Source organism: Haliotis cracherodii, unplaced genomic scaffold (genome assembly GCF_022045235.1).
Source record: "Haliotis cracherodii isolate W230 unplaced genomic scaffold, xgHalCrac1.p SCAF_6, whole genome shotgun sequence".
Lineage (NCBI taxonomy): Eukaryota > Metazoa > Mollusca > Gastropoda > Lepetellida > Haliotidae > Haliotis > Haliotis cracherodii.
The window spans coordinates 43216059-43229574 of record NW_027266319.1 but is presented as its reverse complement, the minus strand read 5'-3'; the positions used below and the strand labels follow the sequence as shown (position 1 = coordinate 43229574).

Genomic DNA, 13516 nt, shown 5'->3' with positions numbered 1-13516 from the left:
TTAGACGCGATGTTAAACTCCATTTCACCTCACCTCACCTCCTAATTCAGATGTCACCATTTGTTAGAATTAACAAGCACGCTGAATTTCGGTGGTTTACATGTACACAACTGCCTGTTAAAGGGCAAGTTCACACGGAAATGAACCATTTTTTCTTGTACTTTTTCCACATTAAAAGTGTTAACATAGAAGTGTCATAGACAAAAATATAAAAACATCATATTTAATTAACATATTTTTTGCACTAAAACGATTCATATTTTTCACATTTACCAAGTGTTCTATTTCCATAACAAAAACACCATGGCTTATGCCCCTTGCAATATGACGTCATTGGTGCCAATTGATAAACATTATGACGTCATCATGCTTTGTTAGAGCCGCTTCACGTGGTGTAGGTACAGTTTTGTGATTCTAGCATCTCAGATGCCAGCCAGAATTGTGTTATGCTGAGACACCACTGCGCCGGAGTGTGTCGTAGACCATGTTGTTTTACCGCAAACTGGTCCTTGATATCTTTTGCGTTGAGAATAGACAGGGACCCAGTTGAATTGGCACCAATTACGTCATAATCTAAGGGGGATAACTCAGGCCTATTTCGCTCGTAAAACGAAGGCCTCATAACGGCATATCACTTTCACACTATTGTGAGCTTCCTACTTTCACTGTGAAAAAAATGAGTGTATATTTTCAAACACAGATACTAACTAATTCTAAAATTGCGTTTTGTTTAGAAAAAGAAAGAAAGTGATTTTTGCGTGTACACTTCCCCTTTAAACTGCAGCATGGTATCTCAGTGTGCTAGTGCTATAAATCGCCATCAGCCCAACAAGTACAAGCAGCCACACACACACACACGCACACGTCGCTATATAAGTGCATTAATCTTAGACGCGATGTTAAACCCCATTTCACTTCACCTCCTAATTCAGATATCCCCATTTGTTAGAATTAACAAGCATGCTGAATTTCAGTGGTTTACATGTACACAACTGCCACTAGACAAACAAGCAATTTTTAGTCAGGTGAGTTAAATATCTGTAAACTGTGTGATAAACAAAAATGTCTTACATCCTCACCACCCACAGCTACCTTCATCTTCAGGCATAGGTCAAACAAAACAATCTAATCTATGAAGTTTGTATCAGTCTGAAATTGCTGACTAGAGTTAGAATAGTAAGTTTGATATTGTATAAGGCTATTTCAAAATGTTATCTTACAGTGAGAAAAAAACATAAAAATAGAATCTAGGACATTTGTTTATTTACAGTTCTTGTTCAATACTGTTTTCTTAAAAAGTAAGTTTTGGCTAATCATGTGCAATAGTGTATATCAGGTCATCCCATACAAAATAAATAGACCAGGTAACCTTTGTTACACATTATATATGTGTGACAGCAAGCACCTACACAGGTGAGCAAAAAAGGCTTGATAAGTCAAGCAATACTTTGATGTACAAAAATAATATCACACTAAATTGTGCATCATTATAATCAATATCACAGAGGATATAAAATACATTGATCTAAATAGTTGTGCAGAAGTTGTCAGACAACCAGTCAGCTACAGGACAGTCAGATCTGTTCAAATAATCATGTCAATACTCTACATACATAAAATAATGAATGGCTCATAACAAACTGTAAATAGAACCTGATCACACAAGATCACCACAGAATCTTTGAGTTTTAAGAGAAATAATATTGCAAACTAAATACAAACAGCAACTTAGCAAGACTTTTCAGTTTGAGCAAACAGGAGAATTCCTATTAAATTAGTTTTAAAATAACAACCTCCAACACAATCATACTAGCTACTACAGTTACGTAACATGACAAATTAATTTCACATTGCTCTATGGTATTTACCAGAACAAATGATATAGCAAAACTGCCTTCGCTTGTAATTTGAAATTGTGAGAAATACAAAGCGAACACCCTCAATGTTATAATTAATTAAGCAAAATTTTCATCTTTGTCTCCAACCAAAAATACAAACAACAACTTTCAATGACCTGTAGCCCAGAAAATGGTTTCCTTTACACAAGCAAAGTGCATAAATATGTCCATCTATGTTTATGTGATAATTCACTCTCAAACTTTAATACCATGACATATTCACAGAAAGAATGAAAATCTGTGATCAAGACAGTTGAAACACATTTGTGCAATTATATAAATCAGTATATTCAGTACTTCGTGTACACACAGCTTCTTATAACATAATGAAGGACCCACATCAAATATTAACATGATTACAAACACCATTTCACAATAACTTTGATAAAAGTTGATTCATTGTGAAGTTCACAATAAAGGGTTGTTGAAACATTCAGAATCTTGTCTTGGGTTACATTTATCAATTAGTGTCTATGAAACAAATCCAATCACATTTGTAGAATCTGATTCCAAAGATATCTCTTCTCACTGAGCAAAATATGATCACCTGAGTGGGTGATTAAACACATAAGATGATCGACCTCACACAAAGATAACGTGTATTCAAATCTAGATGTCTAAGCCTTCAGTGAAGTATCTTTGGAAATTCCATTCCTTGTGTAAAATGTGTCGGCAACAATTCTTGTGCGACCATGGGCTGGTTTTTTAATTGCATCTTTCTTTATCACATCTCCAAGTCTCCATCCGTATTCCCATGAGCTGAGAAGAGGATAATCGTACTTTTGTTCAGGAATCTTCTTATACCTCTTCTCCAAGTACTGGTACCGACCCCTTCCTTCTTTTGTAAACCCATCATACAAGCCTGATTTTGTTTTGGGTGTTACCGGTCTCATTTCTGATCCAGGGTTCAAGGAAGTGGTTGCACGTTCTGCCATCATGTCAACTAGATTAGCTTTCTTCTTATTATATCGAGTCTCACCTGCAATTGTTGGCAGCCTCTGTAATAACGCTTCGGATGGTTTAGACCCTTCTTCGATTTTTCGTCTGAAAACATCGAACTGTTTGGGCTTCTTCGATTCCGACTTATCACTCTTGAAAAACCATTTCAGACGTGCATCTCTTTCCTTGTTATATGACTCAGTTAGAAAGTTCTGGTGCTGAGTTGAAAAATTAGGATTTCTGCAAGCCATCTTTGATACTTTGGCCAACCTATTACTGATGTGTACTGCCGATGTGATTACTAATAGTTATAGTTTTCGATCCCTCGTTACCTTTAGCGTCGTATGTTGCCCTGGTAGCACTACGTCACAATCTCGCGAGAACACAGTCATCTCCCGTTTGAAACAAAATGGCGCCTGAATGGCCAGAGGAAGTTGATGTCTTCACGGTTCCCCACTCACGCATGAAAGAACTGGTCCACAAGTATTTAGATCTGGTAGCGTTTAAGTCCAACCTTTATTACATTCACACCATCACTGTTGTCACTTCACACTATAGGCCCAATCACACGTGGAATAGTCATGTCTCGCTAAGCTTTGACAGTCGTTCGGTTTTCAGTCGCCCAGTCCCTTCTGGCTATAATAGTGAATACGTTCTAGCAAGGTTGTTACAGGGCTGTGTTTATACACTGTGTGGTACATTCCTACGCTAATCTACTATGGGCTGGAAGCTTAGATCCGTGAGAGTATATGGTCAAGAAGATTGGCGAAAACAGCCCCATATTGTATGTAATATAGATTAGGGCCTATATGTACTATCGTATAAAATATATCTATTAGCTAGTTATAGCTAAACGCAACGAAACCTTGCCTCGCAATAATGGCCACGAAAACGTCACTTTGGTACACATACCTTATACCAGACACTTTTCTGCCATGTTTGTTTGATGCAGTAGTATAGGTAATGATGGTTCTGCCGCAACCCCACTGGAGCCGGATTTATATACCTATACTGCTACTACAGGGGGAATTTTCTATGCCAAAATGATTATGCGATTCAACGGTAGTCATGATTTGTATCAAAAGAAACATCAATATTAGTTAATAATGAATAAAATTTACTATAGCCCACGAGGTTATTGGAAAGGTATAGGAGCAATAAAAAAATTAGCCACCGCGGCTAATGTATCTAAAGATGTGGCCAAGGATTGATTAAAGAAACAAGCGATGTGGCAAATATATTTACCAGCACCGCGTTATATACCGAGGAAGAAGTTTGATATTTTTACAACGAATGAAGTTCATCAGGCTGACCTCTTGTTTCTTCCCTACGATAAGGTAAAACGCAAAACGTATAGATACGCTTTAACCGTAGTGGATGTGGCTAGTCGATACAAAGAGGCTGAGCCATTAACCTCGAAAGATTCAACAGAAGTAGCTAATGCACTGAGCCGCATATATAAACGCGGACCACTAAAATGGCCTAAGCTATTTCAAGTAGATCCCGGTCGCGAGTTTATGGGGATCAATAATGAAACTGTTAACAAAGCACGGTGTCGAAATCAGGCATGGTGAAAGAGAGGCCCACCGCAGTCAAGAGTTAACCGAACATTAGCGGAACGTTTGTTTGGCTATCAGTATGGGATCGAAATGAAATCCGAGCAAATGATATCAACCGAATGGGTGACACGGTTATCAGCTGTTGTATCAGCGCTGAATAATGAAGTAACGAGATTAATAGGGAAGAAACCATCCGATGCTATTAACATGAAATCCGTGACTTCCAAATCTTCAGCACCGAGGAGAGGCAAAGAACGAAAACTTCCGGATAGAGTAAGCGTAAAATATTTATACCAGCCCGGGGAACTCGAAGGAGGCCTACGTTGCTCAACCGATCCGATTTGGTCCCTTAAGACATATAACATTAGTCGATTGGTTATGAAAGAAGGAGAGCCTATTCTTTATTATCTTAAAGATGGACCGGGCAGGGCATTTGTACGAGAAGAGTTGCTCATAGTTCCCAACGGTACAGTATTACCGCCCTAAATAACCATAAGCATAGGTAGTTACACCATCCTTATCAATCCATCTCTTTGTATCTAAGGGGGATAATGATGTCTTGTTCATTCTTAATCCATATATCCTGTGATTGTAACTTCTTAAAGAGTTCATTTCGTGTTTGAACGTTCTACCGTTGAATAATGATTCTTTATACTGTTCGTGTTTGATATGCTTTTTTACCACATACATTTTAACACCCTTAGCTTTTCTTATCTCTCCATTATCGGACTTCCTTATAGAATACATCTTAGGTCTTAATCCGACATACTCCGCTATAGGAATCCCGCACTTTCATCCTTCATCTTACCTAACACCTTTTTATTTACTGCTCTGTGCAGTGGATTATCTTTTGAGTAATCGCTCGTGTCGTACATATCTATTTTTTCTGCCATATCTTTATACACATCCTCGGTTTGTATTTCCATCAACAAAGAATCTGTGTCGGTATATAACACCTCGCATCTATCGCCGTATTGCTTCTTAAGTTCGTTGTAATAAAAGTCATACATTAAGTGTTTTGACAAGTCGAGAATACTCATACCGACGTACACCGGTCTGTTGAATTTTATATTACTCTTCTGCATATGCAACGCGGCTAAGTCGTTATCGAATATCTTGCTTCTGTTAAAAGCCGGACTGGCTATAAGTTTTCTGAGTCTTTCTTCCTCATTTGATCTGACTAATTTAACATCAACATGCTTCCTTAGATTCTCCATAATTTAACCAAATACTGAGTTATTCATAAGCTGATATAGATTCTTTTCGAAATCGCTGGTAGCTATCTTTCTTAAATCTGTGTTCAACCTTATATAGGGCTCCATCCAAGGGCTTTAATCAAACTTTAGAACTCTGTGTATTTTCTTAAGTTTCATACCTAACTATAGATATAACTGGAGATTTCTGTAGTGAACTATATATTTGGTCTTATCCATCAAATTTGGACTGAGTTTTTCTACGTTAGCTAACCTTGTATTACCCATCAAGGAGTGTTGATATTCCGACATCCAGTCTTTTTTAACCATTAATCTTTCGGGAGCTAGGGGATAACTGTTATTGTCTTTATGTAACAAACTTGGATATTCCAAGTCAACTCCTAGTATGTACCCTTTATTCTCATTGATATTATTCACATCGATATCATCGACATCATCGACCCACTCAAAACCACCCGTGGGTAAAGGTTGACTCATAGCCCATCCGTACAAATTGTTGGCGTCGAGATATAATATGTGCGTGTCGGGTTTACTCGGATCATATCCTTCCACTAATTTATTATTAGACTTAGAATACCTTTTCGCTACCATCGATATACCCCCTCTTAATCCTTTCTCAATAAACAAGTGCATATCGTAATCGGTGAGTAGTTTTAGTTCTATGCCGGTCTTCATCAACAATGCATCCCACGAGAGTCAGGGACTTGAATAGTACCATGCCGGGTCCAAGCCGTATTGTTTTAAACATGTCTTTCTAAATAAGTCGAATATATCGGCGAGTAACAGTACATGTTTTTTTAAGTACAGATCGTGATAATCACCTAAATTCTTACAACCTAATTTATCCCAGACCGTCAGAGCGTGTTCTTAATCGGTAACTTAGTTTCGTCGAATCTAGACCAATCATCCATATATTCGTAAGGATATACACCTTTTCTCAGCAACAAATGACGTGTTAATCTATCCGTATATTGATTTGTTATCGCAAAGTCATCGGGATTGTTCGCATTAGCTAAATTGTCCAGGGAAGATAACAGAAACTGTATGGAGTCTATGAATCTAAGCCCATTAATTTGCTTTATTCTGGCTTTCCCATCCTTGTCCCTATAATGTATAGTTTTAGTCAACGAGAATGATATGTATTTTTCAATATTATTAGGAATGCACGTTAAGCCGCCGTCGGTCTTTGAGATAGCTTGCATAATGAGATGAGAATCGTATCCCCTAAGGTTATGAAACACAACAGGGATGGGTATTGTCTGAGAATTCATTTTTAGTTTCAAGTTACACTCGTTATGCGCGGCCCCCCGATAATTAACCGTGACGTGGCAATGATCTCTTACAGAATCCCCATTCAGGGGTTTATTACAAACATGACAACTTGTTGACTTCTTATGGGCCCTCCAATCATCCCTAGTCATACACATGGGTTTCTTAAGTGATACATTTTCCCTTATTATTCTCCCTTCGTTTTGTAGATATTCTAGGAACTTTCCCGCTGCATCGGGACCTCTGTAAATCATGGGCGGGTTTGTTTTCCCATCATACCTTACAACTATATATCCAAACCCACAAGGAATATGTTCTTGAGTTTTGTACGTATTATTATCTTGATTATTTTCTATAGGTTTGATAAGCCTTTCGAAGTCGGCGTCAATTACATACGGTACTGGCATTTGATTACAATAATGTTCAAATTTTAACATGTTTTTACCCTCTTTAGGCATATTGATCCTGATAGGGGTCTGCCCAACACCTCTACAGTCTTCTTTATGCACTTCTAATAAATCTTGTCTGATGTACCCATGTAGGCATCTTTCGCAGAAATATTTCTTTCTAGTATGTTTTGTTTGATCGTATAAAAGTCTGCTTAAACTCTTTATCCATGTATAATGATATTTACCATCTTTTTCGATCAGAAATGAATTGATTCTGGGAATATGTTCCGGAGCGGAGCTTATCCTGTGTACAACAATTCCTTTAGAAGAATGTCCGAAAACATTTATAGTTAAATTATTTTGCTTTTCCACCTTATTAATTTGTGATATTGGTGTAGGTTCTTCTATACCATCGAGGTTTAGTCCATCGTTTTGGGGATAGCTAGACGGTCTATCCGGATTTTTGTCTACGGGGAACAATGCAGATCTTATAATCATTCTGAAACAGCCATCAGATTTATTTTTTACATTGATTATGGCATTTTTCTTTTTATAATACGGGGGTAAATCTATATAAGATCCGCCTTTGAAGGGCATATAATTTGCTATATCTAAATATAAACTATCGATTTTATCCACACCCCAACCAGAACCTCTATTAGTCCAGCGTTCTAAAGTTTTCTGTATCCTCTGAATTGATGTATCTAATGATGCGTTTATAGTATCGGATTCGGTTATAACTTCTTGATTGCTACGGAAATATGGTTCGGTATATTCGGTGCTATCGTCTGCGTTACTTTTACTCAATGACATTTTTATCGTCAGCTGGTATTTTATACTATGTAAATCATCTAACTCCTCGTTAATTTTGCTCGATATGATGGGCTTAACATCATTAACATCCATGTTGGAATTGATATCCATCTTCCAACCTCTTAGATATTTACTAACGCCAGTGGATGTGGGTACAAATTTTAATTCTTGTTGTTGTTGTTTATCATCATCGTCTTGTTGATTATTATCTAGTAAAGCGATCAATTCAGCTCTTCTCATTCGAGAATAACCTCTCAGCCCACTGTTTTTTGCTTGAGCTTTGAGTTCTCTAACAGTCTGGGGTTTGTTGTATTCCAAACCGAGTAAATCGATCAATTCAGCTTTTCTCATTCGAGAATATCCACGTAGACCTCAAGGCTAAAGCCTTCAGCTCTCTCACAAAAACCATTGTGGTTTAATGGTATATGCAAAATGATTTATTTGTCTAATTGGTTATTTTTCATATATCTAAATACGTATTCTCCCCAACCTATTCCTCTCATTGATGTAATCTCTCTTCCTAGCATAAATAATCTGGTTCCTGACCCTATCAGCACCGTGTTTCTTACATAAACAATAACGACCTTTGACCCCTATCCCACATACAGAACATGTATAGTTAATTATTCCCCACCTGATGTAATAAGAGTGTATACCACAGTAAATACCAACAGAGCGTCGGTTACATTGAATTTTTTTCCCCATGAGTGTAAATCTGCACAGATTCATGGTTATACATCTATCATATCATTTGTCTAAATGCAAAGCAAATCACATCACTGGTGAGACATGGCTATTTATAGTTTAGCATTCATGGTGATTTATTGATTAGCTGTCACTCTAGGTCATGGTTTATGCGTAGTTATTGTGTAGCTGAAAATTGCAACAACTGATAACCCAATTATCACGAATGCTACCTCGCGGTTCTTTTGTTCCTCTGACGGTGTATAAAACTGACTCATTGGTCTCGGTATTGGGTCAATTTTTTTCCCATAAACGAGGATGTATTCGTGCATGGCAGATTCGACATCCTTAAACGTTTGAATTGAATGTCCCTCCTTACTCAGTTCTTCATGAATAAAATCTAATCTCTCCATTCTCTGCCGCGCCCATTGTGACTGAGCTTTTTCGAGTTGTTCTAAAGCTTCATCATGTCTTTTACGCTCCTCTTCAACTTCTTTAGCGTTTGATTCCCTCATACTAGAAAAAAAAAATTAACTCCCCGAAAAAGCTAGAGCATTAACAATAGCTCCACCGACCATCATCGCAGTTGTTGCCATGTTCAATAATATAAAATATTCAAATGTTTAATTACTTCATTATGTCTTCCAGGATAAGCCCTTGTTTGATGAGCATATCTTTCGTTGCCATTGCTAATCCAATATCCAGAATCATCATACCGATATCATAACCATTAAAATCTAGCTTGGGAGGTGTGGCTTTAGTAATCATTTTAGCCATACGGGCATAGCCAATGGCCAAGCCGGTGACCATCGCTAAATGATACGTTGCATTTACCAACATTTTACCGTCTGTAACTGGAGTAGTCATGCTTCTTATAGCATTATATTGGGGCTAACCTCTAATTGAACTTGTTGTTGTGACATCGGTGGTGACGTTTTCTCTTCTCCAGTCTTATAAAACAACCATACAGCCGCTATAGCAACAACTCCTACTAGTGCCCAAGTTTTAATCCGATCAATATTGGAATTATTCATTAGTTTAGCTTTGCGAGCGAGTCCTCCCATCCTGCCTGCAGACATTTTTTTTGTTTTTTTCCTCGTAACTCTGGGTTTTAGTATTTTCTCATTCACAATTGCTGGTGGTGGTTCCTCATTCACTCGTTGTTCAGTCGGGGTTATTATTTCCTCCTTCACAATCTGTGGTGTCTGTTGAATCTCCATTATTTTTAAGTGGGCACTTATGTTTTAATTGACAATACCTAGCCGTTATTAAAGCTGTGGTGAGTGGAGCTAAGAACATTCCGTTTCTATGATAAAACTCACAGCTCACTGAGCTTATAGCGTGTTCAATGAATGGGTCTTTCTCAAAAATACATGCAATGTTCTGCCGGGATAGGGAGAAACGTACTAGCTAGGCCTGTGTATAGTTGTAATATAGCCGAACCTATTGTTTTAGTCATGGTAGCTCCCAGTCTAGACTCGTAACGAGCGTACAGTTTTTTAATTTCTTCGTCTGTCATGTTATCAATTTTTTCGATGGTATAATTTTCCCCTAAACATTGGGAACATTTTCCACCGGCTACCAAAGCGGTGAGTCTTTCTCTATGTTTATCTAAAGATTTATCTGTCATTGGTTCTTCTGCATCAGATTCTTTGAGCATTTGTTCGATGAGTTCGTCGCATTCCATAATGTAATACATAAGGAGATATTTAAGTCTAACATAATATAACTGTTGCGAAAGAATGATGATTTCAAACCACATTATGTCATATTAACCGCTAATGTTTAATTTATCATATTTTTGCTATAATTTTGCTATATTTGCTATAATTTTTGCTACATTTGCTATATTTTTGCTACATTTTGCTATAATTTTGCTACATTTTGCTAAGCAATTGCATAAGCAGCTGGTTGATCGGTTTTTAATACAGTTTATAGTGCTTCGTTGCCGCTAACAGTTTTCTGACTTTATCTCGTTATCTGGTATAAATGACGTCATTTTCCCGTAAACATTCGTCGAATGAATCTCGATCTTTGCAATGAAACAGTGCTACCCATTTGGTCTGCTCTCTGAGATCTTTCAGGACAGAGTTGTATTTTTGAGTAAGTACCCAAACGCTATGCTGAGTATGCCGTCTGGAGAATGCAAAATACGAAAGCATATCTTTCTTTTTGGTGAGTTCTTTACTCGCGCTTCAATCGTCTATTACGAAAAGGGTTGATTCTCCTTTGTATTTTTCGTGACATACTCGTAAACAGTCTTGTAAACGATCACCCGGATCGACTCTGTGTACCCTGTCATCATTCATTACCCAATCTCTCAATAGGTATGTTTTATTAACGCTTATAGTCGAGACATAGAGAGACAGATCATTCACGACCGCGTTAACTTTGGGGCTTTGTTTTATAGAAGGAAGTTTTTTAATCTCATCCCACTGGTGATACGCTAGCATTCCTTGACTATATTGTTGATTAGTCAATTCTACTTTTGTAATCTTGGGATAGTAGAACTTCTCGGTATTTCTTTTAAATGGATCGGAGGGGTCCTCGAACAACATTAAAATACCCTTCAACGACCTTGTGGGGATTGATATTCCACATCGTATCTTTTTTGTCCCTCGTGATCTTTCGATGTCGCAGCACGCGATTGTACAAAATGGCTAAACTTCCTGTATACTGGTCACGAAGTTGTCTGGCTAATTCGGGATCTGTTATCATATCGTACTCCAGCGAGATATTGTCAGTGGAATAGCTAGCATCTTCAGCAGCTCTCATTACTCTACCGTAGTCATTAAAAGTGAGTTCGTATTCTAACCTATCGCCTAGTGATGCTTGATAAAAGGGCATGTGGGAATCTAGTAATTCAAAGTCTAGGGGAATATAGAATCGGTTACCTAATGCGTCGGCAACGGCCTGATCTTCTATGACGGTACCATCACCACTAGAAGCATCTACACGCAGTCTCAATGTGTTTCGATTACAAATACTTTGGTACTGTAAGTTTTCCAGCTCTTTATCCGTTCTCCAGAGATCCATGTAACAATTGTTTACATCGCTATTGTCGATACTCAAAACCTCATCACCGCTAATTTTAATCGCGATTTTCTTAACGATAGCACGACCTATGTTCTGAACAGGCTCCCTGTTAACGTCGGTAGAAGTCAAACTAATCATAAATGCTAGTCGGACAGTTCCCAGAACTAACACATCGTGTGCGCCGAGATTAGGAATGCGAACCAGAAGCGTTTGATTCTGATCGATGGTACTAGGGTTATTAGTTATAGTTACAGACTGACGAATTGCTTTGACCCCTAATGGATCTCGAAGTCTACGTTGTGGGTTTAACTTGCGTCCGTATTGCGAAGACATTGTTATATTGAAATTATGTAACCTTATGTCTAATATAAAAATGGATGATTTTAATCTAGATGATTTTGATAACCCTAGTACAATCGAAGAGGGTACTGATGAAACCAGCTTTACGAATCTTAATGATACGATATTACGATACCTTTAAAGATGTTAGCCCAATAGGTCGTGACTATTCAAAGTTTACGATAGATAGTAAAGGAATATTGCGAATACGCGGCGAACCTGATATTGACCTTCTACATTATCGTACTTGTAAGCCCCTAGCTTTGTCTACGATAGCCGCTAAACATGGCATCAACTTTGTTGTAATGAATTAGGTTTTGTAGACTACTCACGAGGAGCAAAACTTTCCGCGAAGACTACTAAGGTTCTTCAGACTGTGCGTGATGAACTCGGTAACATAGATAATTTGGAAGAAAGCTAGAAGGTGGCCTCGGACGGGCTCGGAGAAACCTTGGATACCTACTATGATAATTCCACGGTCAGTATACCATCCTCGGAGTTCAGTGTTAGGGTATTACGAGGTCTTGACAAGGCAATGCAAACAATGCGGGGAGAACTCATCAATAATATAGCCAAGCTATCTGAACTCAACAAGCATATAGCTTATGAGAAAACAAAACTCGAACAGGCGGGCGATGAGTTCAGTAGATGTCGCGTAGCAGAAAGATAGCGTAACTTAGAGGCTGCTTCGAGTAATAGAAAGGCACTTTGTTCACAAATCAATCGAATTCGAGAAACTATCAATCAAGTCCTCAAAGATGACACTACACTGACCGATAAAATTAAAACATTGTTCAGAGAACAGGGATTAACAATTGCCAGTATTTTAACCGCGTTGGGATTTATTATATCGACTTTGACTCTCGCGTTAACCGGTGGCGGTACAGGTGGTAGCGGCGGATCACCGCCTACTGATAGGGATGGTATAAAAGAGTGGATAAAAAAGCATTTAAAAGCATTAGGTTCAGCACTGGGAAAGCTCGCTGAAAAAGCCGCGGCTGCACTTCCCGGTATAATAGGGAGTGTTGTTTCCTGGCTCTTGAATTTATTAGCTATGACCACCACTTGGCTTAGTCAAAACTTGTGGGCACTGATCGTAGCAATTGCAGGGCTGTTGTAAGTATCCGCTAAGAACTATTTAACCAAATCAGTTCGTTAACCAAATCATGAGTAAACCAGCCGCGACTCCACCTAATACATGGGCTGTTTTTTCATCTATATGTTGTTTATTTTTAGCTGCAATATGCGGTGGTACTTGTGGTTGTGCATCAGTAGGAGCGATAGTAGATATCTGTGGCTTGACTATTCCCGTTTCGCCTATGTTTGTTTGCGTTATTTATTCGACATTCATATCTGAATTTATACCTGGTTTTTGC

The 13516-nt window shown here is 38.1% G+C and overlaps 2 protein-coding genes across 3 annotated transcripts in view; one reads left to right on the top strand and one right to left on the bottom strand.

Moving 5' to 3' along the window:
* Nucleotides 1-786: 786 nt before the first annotated feature.
* On the bottom strand, nt 787-3189 carry LOC139446813 (protein SPMIP1-like). Its single transcript, XM_071228146.1, has one exon. It carries the CDS (start codon nt 3086-3088, stop codon nt 2516-2518), a length of 573 nt encoding a protein of 190 aa, XP_071084247.1. The 5' UTR covers nt 3089-3189; the 3' UTR covers nt 787-2515.
* Nucleotides 3190-3237: 48 nt separating this feature from the next.
* LOC139446811 (F-box/LRR-repeat protein 5-like) overlaps nt 3238-13516 on the top strand; it is a 97739-nt gene continuing 87460 nt past the window's right edge. For both annotated transcript variants that reach the window (XM_071228143.1, XM_071228142.1), the window contains exon 1: nt 3238-3333. In XM_071228143.1, coding sequence (XP_071084244.1) covers nt 3247-3333 — 87 coding nt within the window. In that variant the 5' untranslated portion in view covers nt 3238-3246. The remainder of the gene's footprint in view (nt 3334-13516) is intronic.

Excerpts from the sequence above, each read along its gene's own strand:
- LOC139446813 (XM_071228146.1), bottom strand. The coding sequence starts at position 3,088 with ATGGCTTGCAGAAATCCTAATTTTTCAACTCAGCACCAGAACTTTCTA.